Source organism: Rhinolophus sinicus, linkage group LG03 (assembly GCF_036562045.2).
Source record: "Rhinolophus sinicus isolate RSC01 linkage group LG03, ASM3656204v1, whole genome shotgun sequence".
NCBI classification, from domain to species: Eukaryota; Metazoa; Chordata; class Mammalia; order Chiroptera; family Rhinolophidae; genus Rhinolophus; species Rhinolophus sinicus.
The window spans coordinates 45,739,863-45,758,034 of NC_133753.1; the positions used below are offsets into that span (position 1 = coordinate 45,739,863).

General features: G+C 52.8%; 2 protein-coding genes across 3 annotated transcripts in view; one reads left to right on the forward strand and one right to left on the reverse strand.

Moving 5' to 3' along the window:
- The first annotated feature begins 1,711 nt into the window (after positions 1 to 1,711).
- The window catches only part of RASL12 (RAS like family 12), a 28,865-nt gene continuing 12,404 nt past the window's right edge, over positions 1,712 to 18,172 (forward strand). The window contains exon 1 of one of the 2 annotated variants that reach the window (XM_019748683.2): positions 1,712 to 2,025. In XM_019748683.2, the coding sequence (XP_019604242.2) occupies positions 1,938 to 2,025 (88 nt within the window). In that variant the 5' untranslated portion in view covers positions 1,712 to 1,937. Of the gene's footprint in view, positions 2,026 to 16,459; positions 17,020 to 18,172 lie in introns of those variants that run through there. The other variant, XM_019748682.2, reaches the window with a different exon arrangement.
- On the reverse strand, positions 6,247 to 9,928 carry KBTBD13 (kelch repeat and BTB domain containing 13). The gene has a single exon (XM_019748681.2). It carries the CDS (start codon positions 9,849 to 9,851, stop codon positions 8,475 to 8,477), a length of 1,377 nt encoding a protein of 458 aa, XP_019604240.2. The 5' UTR covers positions 9,852 to 9,928; the 3' UTR covers positions 6,247 to 8,474.

Consider the following 18,172-nt stretch of genomic DNA (forward strand, 5'->3'; position numbering starts at 1 on the left):
CAGGGGCCAAGGAGATGGGTCAGTGGCAGTCCAGAGCTGTTTTCAGCGTTCAAGGTAGGTCACTGCTTCTGAAGCTAAGAGAAGCATTTTGAGTGCCCCAGGGACGCAGGGCCTTCAGTTACAGGGGTGGAGCTCAAGGGTCATAAGGATGATACGTTCTCAGTACCTGGTGAAAGGACTCATGTGCCTACCCTTCCTCCTCACCTGTCCAATGTCCCTAAGATGGTGTGGGTTCAAGGGGTGTGTCATCCTGGAGACAGTGCCTAACCAGGAGGAATGATGGGAGATGCTTTTAAGACCAAAAGTCCCTCTTTGGGTCTCCCAATCACACCGTGTAGCCATTAATTGCCTTCTCGATCTGACACCAGACCAATGGCTACTGCCAAGATAAACCACTGCCCTCACCTGAGGGTAGAGAGCTTTCTGGTTTATTGACACGTGTGGGCTGGGCACTGTCTAAGCTCCTTCTGTGTACTAGCTCACTCACCTCCCAATAGCCTTCACCAATAGATGCCACCTGAGGCTCAGAGAGAGAGAGGTTAACAGCTGCCCAAGGTCACATGGTTAGAAAGTGCTAGAGCTGGGATAGAACCCAGAAAGTCTGAGCTAGAAGGTGGAGCACCCCGATTCCCTCATGTTGGGCCTGCATACAGGTCCCTGACCTGACCACACAGCGAATGAGTGCACCAGACATGGGCTGTCATCTTCAGTGATGCAAAGTGGGGCTCAGAGAGGTAGTGTAGCCAGCCCCAAATCACCCACCAAATGGGTAGCAGGGCTGGGCCTAGAGTGAGGGGCTCCAGGGCTCCTCCTCTGTGCCCTGCAGGAGCCCATGGTTAAACCTGGTAAAGGTCAGGTCTGGCCAGGGCAGTAGAGAACCAGGCCCTACCTAGAGGCGAGACCAGCAGACCTGCCTGGTCTCCCCCTTGGGAGGGGCAGCAGAAGCTGTGCTCCCTGGAGCGCATGCATCTGGTTCTGTTTCCATTCCCAGCCACTCCGCAGAGAGCTTATAAAGGTCACTTTTTTCCCCTCAAATTCAAGTGGCTTGGGAGGCAAGGCCCAAACTTCCGGTCACTGAGGCACCACCCCTTCTGGTAAGACATTCCTCTGCTTCCCATCACTGTGTAATCAGGCCAAGGCAGTGAGATAGATATTTTCCAGTATTCTTTGCTGTGCTCAAACGGGACCACTCGGTGACAAATGCCCAGAGAGATGAGGGCCGGAGGAGACAGGGCACATATCTTGGCAGGAAAGAGATGGCACACTCAAATTGGGTCATTAGAGGAGAACTGAGGAAAGAGACGACCGATGGACAAAGGCTGGAAGGCTGCTATAGGGGGCGTGTAAGGCCAGTGACAGTGCAGCTCTCACCTCTCCTACACCTGGCGTGGGGGGAGGGCCACCACCTGGAGACTGCGAGAGCTGTACAGAAAGGGCCACCTGACAGAAACTGTGACTCTGGTTAGTGGAGGAAAAAAGGTCAGTGTGGGGCAGCCCTGCAGCGTGGGGTGAAGTCCCCCGACCTCTCACTCCTCCCCACCCCCACCTTCTGCGGGAGTCAGAGTCAAGAGAGCCCAGTGATATGACTCCAAAGGGCAGCCTCCTGGGGCATGGAGCAGAAGGGGCACGTGGGTCTGGAGGGGCAGGCAGGAGCCGTGCAGTACAGGGCGGGGGGAGGGGCTTGGTACTGGAATTCAGGAAGCATGGTTTCTGTCTTCCATACTCACCACCTCGAGCACTTGCTGTGACTCCCCACTTCCTACAGAGTAAGGCCCAAGTTCGCAGCCTGGCATTCAAGGTTCTTGACACTCAGGCTCCAACCTGCCTCCCTACTGGGAGAGCTACAGGTACTTGACACAATCTTTCTGCACCACAACTCTGCATACGGTAAATCTCATCATCGTCAACCTTTGATACGGAAACTGAGTTTGCCCGAGATGACACAGCTGGCACGATGGAGCTGGATTATGAGCCCAGGTCCCCTGCTGCCAAAGCCGATGCTCACCTGTTCTGGCATCCTGAGTGGTAAGTGCAGAGACTGCAGGACCGAGTGCAGCTCATCCCACCCGTGCCGGCTTCACAGAAAGGGTGTCAATAAAGGGGGCAGGAGGAGGAGTAAAGAAGAGGGGAGGAGAAAGGAATATGGAAGGAGAGCATAACATATGCTGGCCTGTAGGTTCTCATTTCACTCTCCTAACTGTCAGAGCCAGGGTTTGCCTGGCAGGCAGAGCATCCTCTGCAGAGCAGTGCCTATAAGATGCTCAGTCCCTTGTTTCCACCCCAACCCAATGCTACATCCTCTCAGAACACCTGAAATCCCCTGTTCATCACAGCTGTGGGGTGGCACATCTGTGGAAGGCCCCTGTTAGAATGAAAATGTTACTTGAAAGAGAAGTATACTGAGCCAGTGGCATCAGGCTGCCCTTAGAGTTGTCAAAATTGTGTGTGTGTGTGTGTGTGTGTGTGTGAGAGAGAGAGAGAGAGAGAGAGAGAGAGAGAGAGAGAGAGAGAGATTGAGATTTGAAGAGCTCAGGTGCCCAAATACCACCCCGAGAGAACAACTCCTTTGTCTCTAACTCCTGAATGAAAGCAGAGTGTTGTGTTGAAAGAATGGAACACAAGAGGGGTGAGACTTACTGGAAAAAATAAGGATGGAGGTCTGGAATCAGGAGGGCAGGTCTGATGGGTCATTTTGGGGAACTTCCCTCATGAACGTCCAGGAAAACAGCACAAAAGATGCAGCATGGTGTGGTGAGAAGAGGATTCTAGAGACATGGGTCTGGGCTTGGGGTGGTCCACTGCATTGCTATGTGTCTCCAGGTGAGTTACTGGCCGCCCCTTGACTTCCCTTTCCTCCCTGTAAAAAGAGAGGTGTTGAATGAGATGCTTACACCCTGCTCCAAGACCCTGTGGCTCGAAAAAAGGCCACCTTTACCTTTTGTTAGCTGCTGAGATGCCAGAGAGAGAGGCTCCCTCTGTTCATGCTCCCCTATTCCAGCAGGGGCAGAACCAGGGGGGCTGTAGAGGACACTGCTGGGGTGAGCCCGGGGAGACCCCCTCTGTGGGGTCCCCTATCCTGTGCCCATGACTGGTATGCTCCGAGGTGGCCTGTCTGCCCACAGCTGGGTCTCCCACCAGCACAGTTCATTTGCTGCCGGTCCAGGGAAGTGACAGCAACTTGAAGCAAAGCAATTAGGATGAAAAAGAGGCCCAGATGCTTGGGGCCAAAGGAAAATAAACAGACTGGCCCTGTGTGTATGCCACTGCCAAGAGGAGCAATTCTTCACAGAGTGATTAGCACTTCCAATTCCAGTCTCCTCCCCTGCACTGAAGGCAGAGAAATAACCAATAGCTGCTGCTGTTCTTGGCTCCCACTCTTCCCAGAGTGTAAGGTGGACCTGGACCTGACAGCTTATCACCTCCTCATGAAGGTCTCCCCGAATCACTACCCACCTCCACCCCCTACAGAAATGATACCCTTTTCTCTGAGATCCAACAGCCTCTCTCTATGGGTTTTTCCTTTGATTGATACATCAATTCATTCGTTCTTCTGACATCCACTGAGCACCATTCGTTCATTCAATATTTACTGAGTCCCTACTATGTTCTAGTCACTGTTCTGGGTCCTGGCTGATACTGCAGTGAACAAACAAAAGCTGTGCCCTCATGGAGCTCAGTTTTAGTAGGAGGAACAGACAATAAACAAGTAAAAATATAGCACAGTAGATGATGCTAGAAGCTATGGAAGGAAGTGAAGCAAGAAAAGGGACTAGGGGATGCAGAGAAGGGAGAGAAGTAGATTTTAAGTAGGGTGATCAGGAACGGCCTTAGAATGGAAGTGGCATCTGAGCAAAGGCCTGTAGGAGGTGGGGAGTGAGCCAGGTGACTCAGTGAGGGAGGTGTGCCCAGGGGGACCCCATGCAGCGGCCCTGAGGGGGGAGTGTGCACTGTGTGTCTGAATTGCAGTGAGGTTGGGGGGTGCATGGTGAGAGATGGAGAAGAAGAAATAGGGCAGGGGGTCCTAGAAGGACTTTGGCTTTCACGCAAGTGAGATAAGGAGAGCCGAAGGGTCTGAGCAGAAGAGCAACAAAGTCCAGCTGGCATTTCATTCCGATGGCTCTGGCTGCCACGTGCGCAGACTGAAGGAGGCGGGCTGGCCTCTCCTTCTGCCTGTCAGGCAGGCTCTGTAAGCAGAACAGGATCATTTCCAGGGAGAGGAGAGCAGGACATCCAGAGTCAGAGTCAAGGAGAAAGCCTGTGGACTACTGGAGAGAGCTCCAGAGTTGGGCTGCAGGACTGTCATGGAGGTTCAGGAAAATGCTTCTTGCTGCGTTAAGCTCTCCGTGTGTGTGTGTGTGTGTGTGTGTGTGTGTGTGTGTGAGAGAGAGAGAGAGAGAGAGAGACAGAGAGAGAGAGAGAGAGAGACAGAGAGAGACAGAGAGAGAGAGAGAGAGAGAGAGACAGAGAGAGAGAGAGAGAGAGAGCACACGGGTAGATATCTGGAAGGACAGACTTCTCAGAGTGGGCCTCCGGGCTGGGACAGAGAGATTTCCCTACCTGCAAACCAGGCATGGTAACCCTCCCTGCCACGCATGGTGGGCTGTGGGAGGAACAATGGAGCCTCACCTGTGAGGCCAGAGGAGAAAGTGGGCTGGATTATGAAAACTTCCCCCTCACTTCATGAGAGGGAGGGAGTATCTGTGCTCCTGCAAACACCCCCAGGGCCTTACCCAGTCGTTAACACCCTTGTGAAGTTAACACCCTTGAGAAGTGGGCCATTAGTCTCCCAGCTAGACTGCAAGGCAAGAGAACCCAGGACCAGGAATTTTCCTATCAGAGGAGGGAAAGGGCTGGGTCCAGGGAGGTGGATGAAGCCCCAGAAGAGGAGGTGCTGAGAGAAATGTAACAGAGGGGAGTGTTAAAGAGACCGGCAGAAACACTATCAGTCTCAGAATGTCAGCCCACTGGGGAGGCAGCAACAGAAAAGAAGCCTGTGGCCCTGAGTTCAATGCCGGCTCTGCTACTTCCCAGTGTGCCTCTTCAGTCTCATAACCTTTGGGTGTTTGGGGTTTTGTTCTTCTTTAGGAGGGGAGTGGGAGTGCCACAAGCTGCCTACCACTTAAAAGTCTTACAAAGCTTAAGTACGCCGGACTGTAGGAAAGTTCTCTACAAATGCTGTTATTATTATGCACAGAAGACATCTCAGAAAGGGCTACTCTGGATCAAGGAACGACAAAACCCCCAGGAACCCTCAGGACCCATCTGGGCTGGTTCATGCAGCCAGCTGCAAAAGCCAACAAACACAAAACTCTGTGCGTGAAGAGAGCAAATGAGCGGATGAATCTCGAGATTGCAAGTGTCAGGGTGGTCAGCACTGGAGTGAGCGAGGCAGAGAGCGCTGTGTACTGTTAAGTAGGCAAAAGGAGGATGCATGTCCTTTCAGTGTCACTCTGGGGCAGGACTGAACAGTTACCTAATTTTCTAGGGCAATGTACCTTTGTTGTACAGTTTACTACTGATTGGGGTCCTGACTTTGTGAAGCTACATGCTAACATGTAGCTGCATGTATGTGAGGTCAATTAAGTTTGCGAACTCATCCTAGAAAAAGTGCTACTGTGTTTCCCCGAAAATAAGACCAGATCTTATATTAATTTTTGCTCCAAAAGACGCATTAGGGTGTATTTTCAGGGGATGTCTTATTTTTTCATGTACAACAATCTACATTTATTCAAATGCAGTCATGTCATCTTCTTCTGGAACATCGCCGTAACATACTAAATGCATCCGTCTGGCTGACGATCTTAACTGGGGCGTATTTTCGGGGTAGGTCTTATTTTCAGGGAAACATGGTACATACCTCATTGCTGAAAATCACTACAGTCACCTTCGAAGTACTCCCCTTGGGAAGCTATGCACCGATGCCTTCACCTAGTCCACTCTTCAAAGCCATTTTGGAACTCTTTTTCTGGAATGACCATCAGAGCTGTCGTCGTATTAACCTTGATGTCCTGAATGTCATCAAAATGTCTTCTTTTCAACATTTCCTTTATCTTCGGGTAAAGAAAGAAGTAATTGGGGGCCAGATCAGGTGAGTATGGAGGGTGTTCCAATACAGTTATTTGTTCACTGGCTAAAAACTCCCTCACAGACAGCGCCGTGTGAGCTGGTGCATTGTCGTAATGCAAGAGCCATGAATTGTTGGCGAAAAGTTCAGGTCGTCTAATTTTTTTCACACAGCCTTCTCAGCACTTCCAAATAGTACACTTGGTTAACTGTTTGTCAAATTCATAATGAATAATACCTCTGATGTCAAGAAAACATTAGCAACATCATTGCAACAAGTTTGTGAACTTGTCAGCCCTTATAAGCATGTATGTGAAGATGCAAAGGATTTCAGTCCAGTAGAAAACCAGCAATCTGGTTTTATTGCCCTGTATGACATTAACCAGCTTCATTTCTTACATTAGCAAACTTATTTCAGTATCTTTTCCAACTAAATATATAAATCTCTTAAATGCTCTTTTGATGAACCAGCTTTACAATTCTGGTTCCCTTATTAACGAGTTAAATAAATCTTTGACATTTGATAAAAATTATACTTTGACAGAATCAAAAAGTGAGGACTCTGCCATACTGTTACATGGGCCAGTGGCTTTGGGCCACTCAGCCTCTGAGCCTCCATATCTCATCTACCACAGGGAGAGAAGGTACCCAACTCCCAGGACTAAGGTAGGGTTGCAGTAGAAAGACAAGCGTGAAAAGTACTTTGCACATCATTCACAGGATGCAAAAATCAGGATTTATTGTTGTGACTCGTCAGATTAAGCTACTCCAGGGCTAGAAGATCCCAGGCTTCTGAGGGCAATGTTCTCCAAGGCTTGGGACATAGGTCAGGGACAATGGCAGCTAAGGGAAGCCCTGACACTAGCCTCTAGGAGGTGCCATGCTGATGTTCCATCTCCACTTGGTGAGGCCAGGATTTCCCATGGGCATCAGGTCATGGAGGATGGAGACCACTGAGGACCACTCAGAGAAGTCTGCCCAGGAGCATGGAAAGGATGGAGGACTGGGGTGGGCGTCCAACCAGGAACCAGGTGGGTGTATTCTAAAGGAGGGGCAAGAGTCTTCATCTAACACCAAGTCCCTAACTAGTGGCCTCTATAGCCTGGGTTCTTTCAGGTCTTCATCAAATTATTCTGTAGGCAGGAAAGTGCCCCAACTCAGATGACAGCACAACAAGATCTCTGCCCTTGCTATCTGTATACATGCATGGCTGCACACACAGAATGATGTCAATCAGGGGTCCAATAAGCAATGCAGGCAGCCAAGGTCAGAAATAGCCAACCCTGCACAAAGGAGGTGGGTGCAGAGCCAATAGAAAGACAGAAACAGGAAAGACATTCCAGGCCCAGAGAATAGCAGGAGCAGAGACTAGAAGAAGAGAACTAAGTTGTAGAATGTGGAGGAAGGATAAGATGAGGCAGTTAGACCTGGCCAGGATTGCCTCATACCTTGAATGACCTTAAGTCATGGAAGTTAATAGTCCACTGGCCCTTGGGGGATGGCAAAAAAGGAAGTGGGAAAGGGGCTTTCAACTGGGTTCTCCCCTGCAGGTCCACACCCCATAAAGAGGTATGGGAACCCTTTCTATCTCACAGATCTCACTCTAGGTTCAGCTCAGTTAGTCTCTACAAGCCAGCCCAACTTTGCCCCCTCCCCAAATGCCTCCATCCACAGCTACTCTGCCTTAAAGGCTGGGTTCACAGACTCTTCCCATCTGCTTCAGCCTTCCCCCATCTCTCCTCTTCTGATCTTTCTCAGCCATGTCAACCTCCCTTCATCAGCTCATTATTCTGCCTGTCTTCTTCATATAGTTTAGTATACTCTTTCCTGGAATTATGTATTTTTCCTCTCCCTATTTTCCCTTTGCCTTGATTTCTTCAGTACTTTCATTGTTTTTTGCATGTTGCCTTCGATCCTTTGTAGATCAAGACATGTAAATCTTTTGTTGTCCTGTAACTGTTCTGTTAATGTTGAGTTTTTCTGGGTTAGACTCTAAGCTTTGTGGATCCGCCTGGCAACTACAGACCATACTAGGGCTAGTACTGTGCTGGGCACACAGTCAGTGCCTAATTCTTGCCCACCGATTGGGAGGTAGATTAACATCACTTAACCCACTCCTAGCCATGCTCAATTACTCACCCATTCACACGGAAACCTAGATTATTGAAATCCTATCCCTTAACCCCTTCCACTGACACTGTGACCCACCAACTCTCAGCAGAGCCCAAGTAATTTGAGGGCTCAGAGCTCAGCATCATCACTGGTCCAAGTTTCTAGGCTATGTTCACCCCACCACAAGACACAAGATCCAGATGTCTCACCCTCCCCACCACTCCTAAGGCCAGCCTCATAGACTCAGCCATGGCTCAGGGAAGACTCAGGTTGTTCACTCCTAAAGCCCAGCCCAGAGGTCACAGTTCAGGTGTTGTGGAAGCCACAGGCCCCAGGGCCCCGGGAGGCAGCCTCAGGAGAAAGGTCTGCAAGGAGCCAGGCCGTGGGAAGCCAGCTTTTTCCCTGAGCAGCCGCCAAGTGCTGCCCTCGATGGCATAGAGTAGTGTGAACATGCGATTGACGGTATAGACAGTGTCGCCGCGCACCACTGCCGTGAAGAGCGCTCCCTTGCTGTTGACGAACTGGCCGGGCAGCGCTGTCCACTGGCCCGTGGCCAGGTTGAGGCAGTCGATGGCGCAGTGTAAGAAGTCATCGGACGGTCCATTGCGCACCACATAGAGACTGTCGCGGTGGGCCACCATGCAGTGGCCGTAGCTCTGTGGGCGCCGCAGCTCGGCCACCGGCTGCCACGCGTCGGCCCGTACCATGTATTCCACCACGGTCGTAGTGTCGGCCGGCCGCCACAGACACACAAAGAGACGACCACAGGTCTGGGCACGGGGCACGCCGGCAGCCGGCTGTGGCAGGTCGGCCACGAAGCTCCAACAGCCCGCGGCAGGGTCGTAGCGCTCCACGGAGCTCATGGGCATCCTCTGGAACTCGCCGCCGATGGCGTACAGGCAGCCGTCGAAGCCGGCCAGCGCCGTGTCGTAGCGCGGCTGGTGCGGGCTGGGGAACTCGCACCACGTGCCGCCGTCCGGGTCGTAGCAGAAGCCCAGTTCCACCACCTCCTTGCTGGCGCCCCGCACCCCCCCCACGATGTAGAGCTTGTTGCCCAGCGTGGCCACGCCTGCCAGCAGCGTGCTGGCCTCCAGGGGCAGCGCGGCCAGCGTGTGCCACGTGTCCTGCTCCTCGTCCAGGTAGCACATCGTGCGCGACTCGTCCTCCAGGAAGCCGGGCGCGGGCGTGTGCGTGCTCAAGGCCACGTAGCTGCTGGGCCGCAGCGCCGCCACGTAGGCGCGGGTCTCTGGCAGCGCCAGCTCGGCCGCCAGCTCCTGCGCGCCGTCGCGGATGAAGAGCGCGGCGCTGTGGAACACGTCGCGCAGGCCGAACGCGGAGGCCGCGTCGCACAGCAACGCGCAGTTGTCGGACGTGAGGCTGTGCTCCAGGAAGCGCGCCAGCGCCGGCACCTGCAGGAAGGCGGCGCACTCCACCGTCTGCAGCAGCTCGTCGGCGGCCGCCAGGGCGGGCCGCTCGCCGCGCAGCACCTGCAGCGTGGTGCGGAAACCGCCCGGGCTCAGCGCGCCCAGGCGTACCTCGGCCGCGCGGGCCTCCCGCATGCCGGAGCGGAAGAGGCCGCGGAAAAAGCCGCAGTGCTCCACCAGCAGGGCCTGGTCAGCCTGGAAAAGCTGGCCGTCCACCCACACCTGCACCGGGGCCTCGGAGCCCCGCGGCATGGCCAGCTGGAGGGGTGGAGGCCGGGAGGCCGCCGCTGGGGGCCCGAATTCGGCGGCCACCTTCTCAGGGGTGCTCCCGTGGCGGAAAAATCTTCCCGAGGATATAAATATCTCCCTGACTAAAGATAGTAAGGCTCATGTGATGTGGTGGCTAGCAGGTTGGATGGCCGCGGGCCGGAGGGCATCCGGAGACCTGAGGGATCCCTCACTCCTGTATAGGAAATGATAATAATGACTACAGGCAGCCTGAGTGCTGACTGTGTGCAGGGCACTGTGAGTGATGCTTACAAAGATCATCCATTTAACCTGCACTTAACCAGCTGTGTGCCCTTGGGCAAGTACCCTAACTCTCTGACCCTCTGTTACCTCAAAATGGGGCCAATAATACCTATTTCATGGTACAGAAATAGGGTAGAGGGGCAGGCTTTTTGAAAGTTCTTCCCATTATGCCACTTTATTTTTGAGAAAAACCTACATTAGTATCTGTTTTCACAAACTGAAAGAAATCTGAAGAGGACTTTTTTTGGGGGGGGGAATATTAGGGGAACAGGGTGTTTCTCCAGGGCCCATCAGCTCCAAGTCGTTGTCCTTCAATCTAGTTGTGGAGGGCCCAGCTCAGCTCCAAGTCCAGTGGCCGTTTTCAATCTCTAGTTGCAGGGGGCGCAGCCACCATCCCATGTGGGAATAGAACCGGCAACCTTGTTGAGAGCTCGCGCTCTAACCAACTGAGCCATCTGGCTGCGCCTCTGGAAGCTCAGCGGCAGCTCGTTGCCTTCAACCTGGGTTGTGGAGGGTGCAGCTCACTGGCCCATGTGGGAATTGAATTGGCAACCCTGTTGTTCAGAGGTCATACTCAAACCAGTTGAGCCATCCGGCCTCCCCTGAAGAGGATTTCTGATTTTAAGAGAAAAGCAAAAATATCCGTCAATCAGCGTTTGTTTTGCAGCCAGTGCTTGTAGTGGCAGCACGCACCGTGACGCACCGTGAGGAGCAGCAAGAGTGGACCCTCCAAGCTCCTTCCCCAGGAACTACACTCAGCATCTCAGCATCAAGCCACCATAGCGCTGACCTGTGTCTGTGTATCTGTAAGCATCTGATTTATCTGATTTATCTAGATTTTTTTTTTAAGATTTTATTGGGGAAGGGGAACAGGACTTTATTGGGGAACAGTGTGTACTTCCAGGACTTTTTTCCAAGTCAAGTTGTCCTTTCAGTCTTAGTTGTGGAGGGAGCAGCTCAGCTCCAGGTCCAGTTGCCATTGCTAGTTGCAGGGGGCGGAGCCCACCATCCCTTGCCGGACTGGAGGAATTGAACTGACAACCTTGTGGTTGAGAGCCCACTGGCCCATGTGGGAATCGAACTGGCAGCCTCTGGAGTCAGGAGCATGGAGCTCTAACGGCCTGAGCCACCGGGCCAGCCCTGATTTATCTAGATTTATTCTCTGTATCCATCAGTAAAACAAGTCTTAAGATAATTGCTTTTCACTTTGGGCCATTTAGGTTTGCAAAAGATTTTATAGGAACGCTATACTTTCAGATAATGGGGAAAACCTGTATTGGAACAGTATCTGTAAAGTGATCAGAATGAGGCTCAGAATTTACATGACTTGTCCAGGGTCATTCAGTTGGGAAGAACTAAGGACAGGATTCATACCTAGCCCACCCCATCGGCTTGTCAGGGGAGGGAGTATTTGGGCGCTGGAGGGAGAAGGCAGAGTTGGAGCAAACAGAGTGAGCCAGGCTGGGGGTCAGAAGCAGAGTTCTAATTTGGCCTGGGCCTCTGCCTCTGACTGTGGACTGTGGTCTAATCTCTTTTTGAGTCTGGATTTCCTTCTCTGTAAAAATGGGAGGGTAGCAGGTAGGAACCCCCGAGTGTGAAAGTCCTTCCTGATTTGGGGTGGGATGGGAAGCTGATTGATGTCTACTCCCCACTTGACAGGACTCCACCATGGCTGTGTCTCCAGACTTGAGGAAAAGGAAAATGGGGCTGCTGATTGTATATCTGTGGGTGGGAAGGAGAAGGGCATCTTGAGATAATAATAGTTAACTCTTAAATTGCACTATGTGTCAGACACTTTTGTAAGCACTTTAATTCCTATAATCCTTGCAGCAGTCCTGTGAGTAACCACTATTATTTTCCCTCATTTAATAGATATCCATTTATTGCTATAACAACACCATGAGTTAGATATTATGAATGGCCCCATATGTTCGTAGATTAGGAGACTGAAGTAACAAGAGGTTTAGTCAAATGTTCAAGGTCACATGGCCAGAAAGTGGCAGAGGGAGGCCCGGCGTGCAGCCAGTCTGACTCTAGAACATGTGCCCCCTAACCACAGTGCCTGCTGACTCTCTGTGCTACAAATGCTGGGCAGTTACTTCATGCCAGGAAGTCACAATTGGAAGGAACTTCAGGCTTATATATTTCAACCACTTCATTTACAGTGCAAGATTAGAAAAGGAATTGCCCAGGGTCATTTAGCTCAGTGCAGACAGCCCCAGGCCTCCTGTTGTCCAACCCCGGGGCACTTTTCCCACTGCACAGAACTTTCTTGGGGTGACCAGCTAAGATTCAGGTTCCCCAAATGTCAGATGGAAGGGAGCTTAGTGATTATCTTCTCCTACCACCTCATTCTGCGGGTGGAGAAACTGAGGCCCAGCCCTGTGTAGGACGGTATCTGCCATTCTGGAGCTGTTCAACTGCAGGACTTACTTCCTCAGGATTATGGAGAGGCTCACAGTGACAAAGCTGGTGTTGGTAGGCGGCAGGGGAACCTCCCTCCCTTCTAGGACACAAGCACGCACAGACCTTCATGTATGAATCTACAGACCCAACACAAATGTGCCTCCCCTGCCAGGGAACTCCCACCCAGTTCACTCCATCAAAGCAGGGTTAGGATGTGGGGATCACCGGGATGTGTGAGCCTGGGAAGCCAAGGCCCGGAGGAGGCAGCCAGAAATATTCTAGATGCTCTGCCCCAGGGACCAGACAGGAAGAGGAGGAGGAGATGGAGGGGGTGGACAAGAGTCCCCATGAGTACTCTCCCAGGCCCTCTGCCAGCTTCTCTCCTTCCCTGAGGTCAGACGTTGACTGACAGGGAGTCGGCCTGACGATCTCCCTTTTGGAGGAAAGTGCGCTCTGCAGTGCCTCGTCCTCACTGTCCTTGCTAGTGGCCTCAGGTAGGAAGAGGGTGTCTGACTATTCCTATTCCACAGATAAGGAAAGGGAGGACTGGAGATGGGATGGGTTTTTCCTTGCTTATGAACGTAGATGTGGGACTGGATTGAACGCTGTGCACTGATCCAGTCCCAGCCCAGCTTCCTCTCCTCACCTGCACTAGCCTTGTCTCAGTAGAAAAACAGCTGTCTCCAGGCTCAAGCTAAGGGGCAGGGTTGAGGAGGGGCTGACCCCCAGGGGACCACAGTTCCCTCTCAAAGGGTCTGTTTCAGGCACCTAGTAAGTAGGTGGAGCCACTGCCTGGACCTCTCCCAAGGGCAGGAAGGGAAAAGAGATCACATCCCTCCCAGATGACTCTCGCTTCCAGGCCCAGGTTTCCCAAGCCCAGCCCTGGCTTGAGTGGGTTAGGACGCTGGTACACACACCCAGCCCTCACCCTCAGCAGCCAGACAGTAAGGAGGACATCATCCAAGGTGGGGGTCGTGGTTCTGAGGCTCCGCTAAGGATCATGCCTTTGGCTCCACCCCAAGGCCCCAGTGGGGTGTTGTCTGCAGCTGGTAAGTTTCCTCCTTTCAAACTGAGCGTCCCTCTGGGACTTGGAGAGGACAAGGAACTCTCCTGGCTGTGGGCAGCCCACGGAGTTCCCAGGCCCTGCCCGACCCTGCACCAACCTCCCTCTGTGCTTTGCAGCCCTTACGCTGTGCGAGGCGGGAGGTGGGAGCAAGGAAAGGGGCTGTGTCAGACCCTCTGAGCCCTTCTAGAGCACACACCCAGCCTTTTTAGTCTCTATCTACAATGACTGGCCCATAGTAAGGAGTCTGTTCAGTGGACTCCTGGGCCCTAACCAGTCTGATGGAGGAGACATAGCTCTTGCCCTGGGAGACCGCCCCACCCCTGCCTGATGGGGAATCCCTGGTCTTTGCCACCCATGGTGGTTATTTCTGCACACAGGGTAGTGAGGACCTTGCCTGGACCTGAAGAAGGAAGAGCACTGGTTTATGAGTCAGGATTCCTGCTGGGCTCTGATGGTGGGGCTACCGCTGACTCGCAAAAGCCAGCCAGCCGCTCCGGGCCTCAGTTCTTCATCTGTAAAATGGAGCTTGGATTTGACTTCTGAATTTCTGTTCAGCTTTGACATCTGAATTTACCATTGAACATCTACAGGAGTAGATGTGCTTCCAGAGAATGCAGTGACATCACAAGGGGTCTCAAAAGCTTTGCTTTATGTGAATGGCTCTTGGGGGGGTGGGGTGGCAAGGGGAGGGGCTGGCATACAGAAATCCTCATAGGCCCTCCCTCTAGACCTGTACATGCCCCGCTCATCCACTCCAGAGACATCTATTGAGCACCTGCTGCATGCCACATCCTCTGCATTTTGAGTACTTGAGGGCCTCCTATAAGGGCCTCAAAGGGGGTGGTGGTGATAAAGAGGGTTGGGCTACTTACCCTAGAAGAACCTCTCTTCTTAACCTGCAGTGTCCAAACCTCTGGTCACTAAGCAGTTTTAGCTTCTTGGTAGGTGGCTGAGAGTGTGTGCTATTCATGGTCAGGGGGAGTGGAGGGAACTATCATTTGCTTTTTTGGGCCATGGGCCAAGCCCTGGGTGGGATACTTTCTTGATACCTAATCCTTAGTATTACCCTTATTTTAAAGATGAGGAAATGAGGCCCAAAAGAGCAAAGTAGCTAATTCCAGACAAGCAGCTCCCAGATGAGGAGACGGGAAAGGGACTGGTTTCCTCCCAAGCCTTAGTGGAGGAGGAACTTTGGATACTTACCGTGTCTCCCCAAGAATAAGACAGGGTCTCATATTAATTTTTGCTCCAAAAAATGCATTAGGGCTTATGTTCCGGGAACGTCATCCTGAAAAATCATGCTAGGGCTTATTTTCCAGTTAGGTCTTATTTTCGGGGAAACACAGTAACAGTCACAGCTGAGGGCCTGAGTAACCAGCTGGCAACCACGTTAGATATCCTCTCTCAACTGGAAGGGAATTAAGGGTCATCTCATCCCATCCTGCAAGTCATGATGGCGTCTCCTCTGCAACACCTCCTCGAAGTGGTCACCCCTTGGTTGCCTTACTTCCTGCAAAGACAATCCCTTCTAACTATGGATAGTTCAGACGGTCAGAGCTCACCCTCACACTGAGCTAGTACCTGCCTCCTTACAGCTCCCATGACTGGTTAGTCTGAGTTTTAAAGGTAAGAAAAGTATTATAACTCCCCCAGCATCACATAAACATGGAAGAAGCAGAACCCAAGTTTACACCTAGTTGGGCCTGTGGGGGTCCACAGCTTGCCCTCTCTCTGGCATCCGTCCAGTGAGACTGATTTCTCTCCCCATAGACCCCCTCCAGAACCTGTCCTCACAGGACTGGAACCAGCCCAGGGATGTGGCTGGAACTTGGCTCCCACTTTTCAAAAGAAAACCCTTGGCCATTTAGCTCTGTGAGCGATTCTGGCTTGGGGTGTAATCTAACCAGTTTCCTCCCAACACCTTAGAGTCTTAATACATAGCTGGTTTACCATGATCTCCCAAAAACAATTAGGCTGAGTCAATATTCCTGTCCTGTCCTTCTTGGTTGAGAAGTTATTCTCATCAGGCTCTGATCCCCCACCCTCTGCCTGCTGATGGGTTTCCTGGTTTCTCTTGCGCATGGGTGGGTAGATTAGCTGGGGTCGGGGAGGTTGGCTTTGGAGGGAGAAGGGCAGCCGTGAGAGGTCTCTGAGACTCCCATGCCCTTCCCCACTCTAGCCTGCAGTGTATTCCAAAAAGGTCCCACGGGGTTCTAGAAAGTACTCAGGCCTGAAGCCCAGAGCTGACTCTGTCACTGTTAGGCCTGAATCACATCATGGACTTTTGGATTTATTTTCCCCTTTTTTAGCAATATAGATGAGAAAAAAGCCAAAGTGAGGTGACTTGCCCAAGGTCACCAGTGACGAAGCTCACACTAGATCTTAAGTGTTTAGATTACCCCTGTGGGCCCTTTGCCCTGTCTCCAACATGACCATATCTACCCTGTGTCCAAGGGGAATGACAAGTGATCCCTGCTGGGGTCATCTACCAATCCCAGAATCCTAGGCAAGAGGAAGTGCAAGGTGTTCCAACAAATACCCTGTTTACACATAGGCCATAAACACATGCAACTCATTAGCTCTGATCAGGGAACAAACTAATCCAGAATGGGGTAGGTTTCTTACGGAGGCCTCATCCTCCCGCTCTCAGAAGCTTGGGTTCTGTCTGCCTGGGTGCCGCAGTGTTGCCTGAGAGCTCCCACACAAAGGCAAGGTAAGGTAACGTAGTGCGGGAAATTGTGTGCTTAGGTGGCTATGACCTAGAAAAAGCGCGTCTTTTGAGTTCAACCCCGCAGGCTTCCCGGAGGAGGAGGCGGGGCCAGCTAGGTAGAACAAAGGGAGGGATGGGTTTTCTCGCTGGTGGAAGAGATTGAGTGGAGGCTTAGACAAGGCTGGAAACATCCTTCCTCTGTCCCTACTCAGGTCCTCCCTCTCTTCCGTCCTTGTCCTCTTCCCGGTCTGGGGGTGCCCCTGACAGTGACGCTGCCCTGGCCCTCGAGGCCAAGCACGGGAAAGTGCAAGGCCCGCTGAGCACCATCCCCTGCGTGGTGAGCGGGCTGAGTGAGACCCGCGAGGGGCTCCCGCAGCCCTTACAAGGAGTTTGGCGGCGCTCCGGGCGGCCCCGCCCGCCGGGCTCCCCCGGCCCCTCCTCCCCCCCGGCTCGGCTGGAGCCGCGGGAACGCAGCCCGCTCAGCGCGGCACCCGGGACGCGGACACTGACGGGGTCGGGTAGCCAGTGCCAGGGGAGCCTGTGACTGGCTCCCGAGGGCCCCGACGGGCGGCCACGCTGCTCGGGGCCCCTCCGCAGCGTCGCCATGTCCTCGGTGTTCGGGAAACCCCGCGCGGGCAGCGGGCCGCAGAGCGCGCCCCTCGAGGTCAACCTGGCAATCCTAGGGCGCCGCGGGGCGGGCAAGTCCGGTGAGTGGGGCGGGCGCCGGGAAGGGACGGGGTTAGGCGGGGACCGCGGAGTGAATGGAGGGAACCGGGAGTTGTGTACTTGCGGGCAGGCTCTTCCACTGGCTTTGGGAGCTTCCTGCACCCAGGTGCGTTGGGCGAGAGACTGATTTTCTTCACTGCCTCAGTTTCTCTGTTGCTTGGCGCTCTCTCTGCTTTGTTCTCAGCTCCTTCATCTCATCTGTCTTCTGTTCCTTGCATGGCTCGCCCTCTGTGTCTCCCTACTGTGTCTCTGTGTTCATGTCTGTGACCCTAGCTGTCTCTCCCTTTTGTCTATCTCTGTGTTTCCTAGTTCTCTGCTGGTCTCTTCCCTTGTGGGCACCCTACGCCCTATCTTTTCTCCCTGGGTTCAGTAGTCAGCTCTGGTGATTGTCACGAAAAGGACCTGTTAGACACAGACCCCCCAGCCCAGGGCTTAGTCATAGCCTTGTTATCTCCCTGATTTAGGCTGGGGTGAAGGAGCCATGGACTCCTGAAGGGAGTTGGTAGAAGTCCTCGCTATTGGGATTTCCCAGGTCACATTGCCTACTCCCCACCCCAATTCCCTGGGATTCTGGAATAAAGCTTGCATTCTTATCAAATGTATTTTTTTCTAACCAGACCCCTCTCTTGACTTTCTGGAAACAGATTGGACTATGGTGCCTGGGACTAGTCCTTTATGAACCAAGATCTTGGGCTTCCATTGAGATCCTTTCTATCAACACTGAACTCTGCTTTCACCACTCCTGGCAACTCTCACCCAGCTGGAGCCAAGGGGGTGGGAGTAGGGGGTCACCATAGGCTGAGACCCAGCAAAAGGGTCCAGCCCTCCCCCTGCCACTCACAGTCCCAGGCAGCTGAAGGTGGGAGGACAAAGGGAGGCTCCTCCACTGACTGTTTCCCAGTTACAGCCATTGGTGAATGGCCAATATGGGTTCGGTTAGTTGTGGGTTTCCTTCCCCAGAGTGTTCTTTGAGACTTGCTAGGGACCTCCTCTCCACTTTTGAAGCCAGCCTTCTGGCTCAGAGAGAGAACTCTTAATCACGTTTTCCTACAGAATAGATTTGCCCTCTTCCCTTTGAAAATCAAATTGTTACCCAGAGCTCTGTCATGGTACAGTTTAGCCAGTGACTACATG

Bases quoted from the DNA above. Each gene is read 5' to 3' on its own strand.
- KBTBD13 (XM_019748681.2), bottom strand. From the start codon at position 9,851: ATGCCGCGGGGCTCCGAGGCCCCGGTGCAGGTGTGGGTGGACGGCCAG.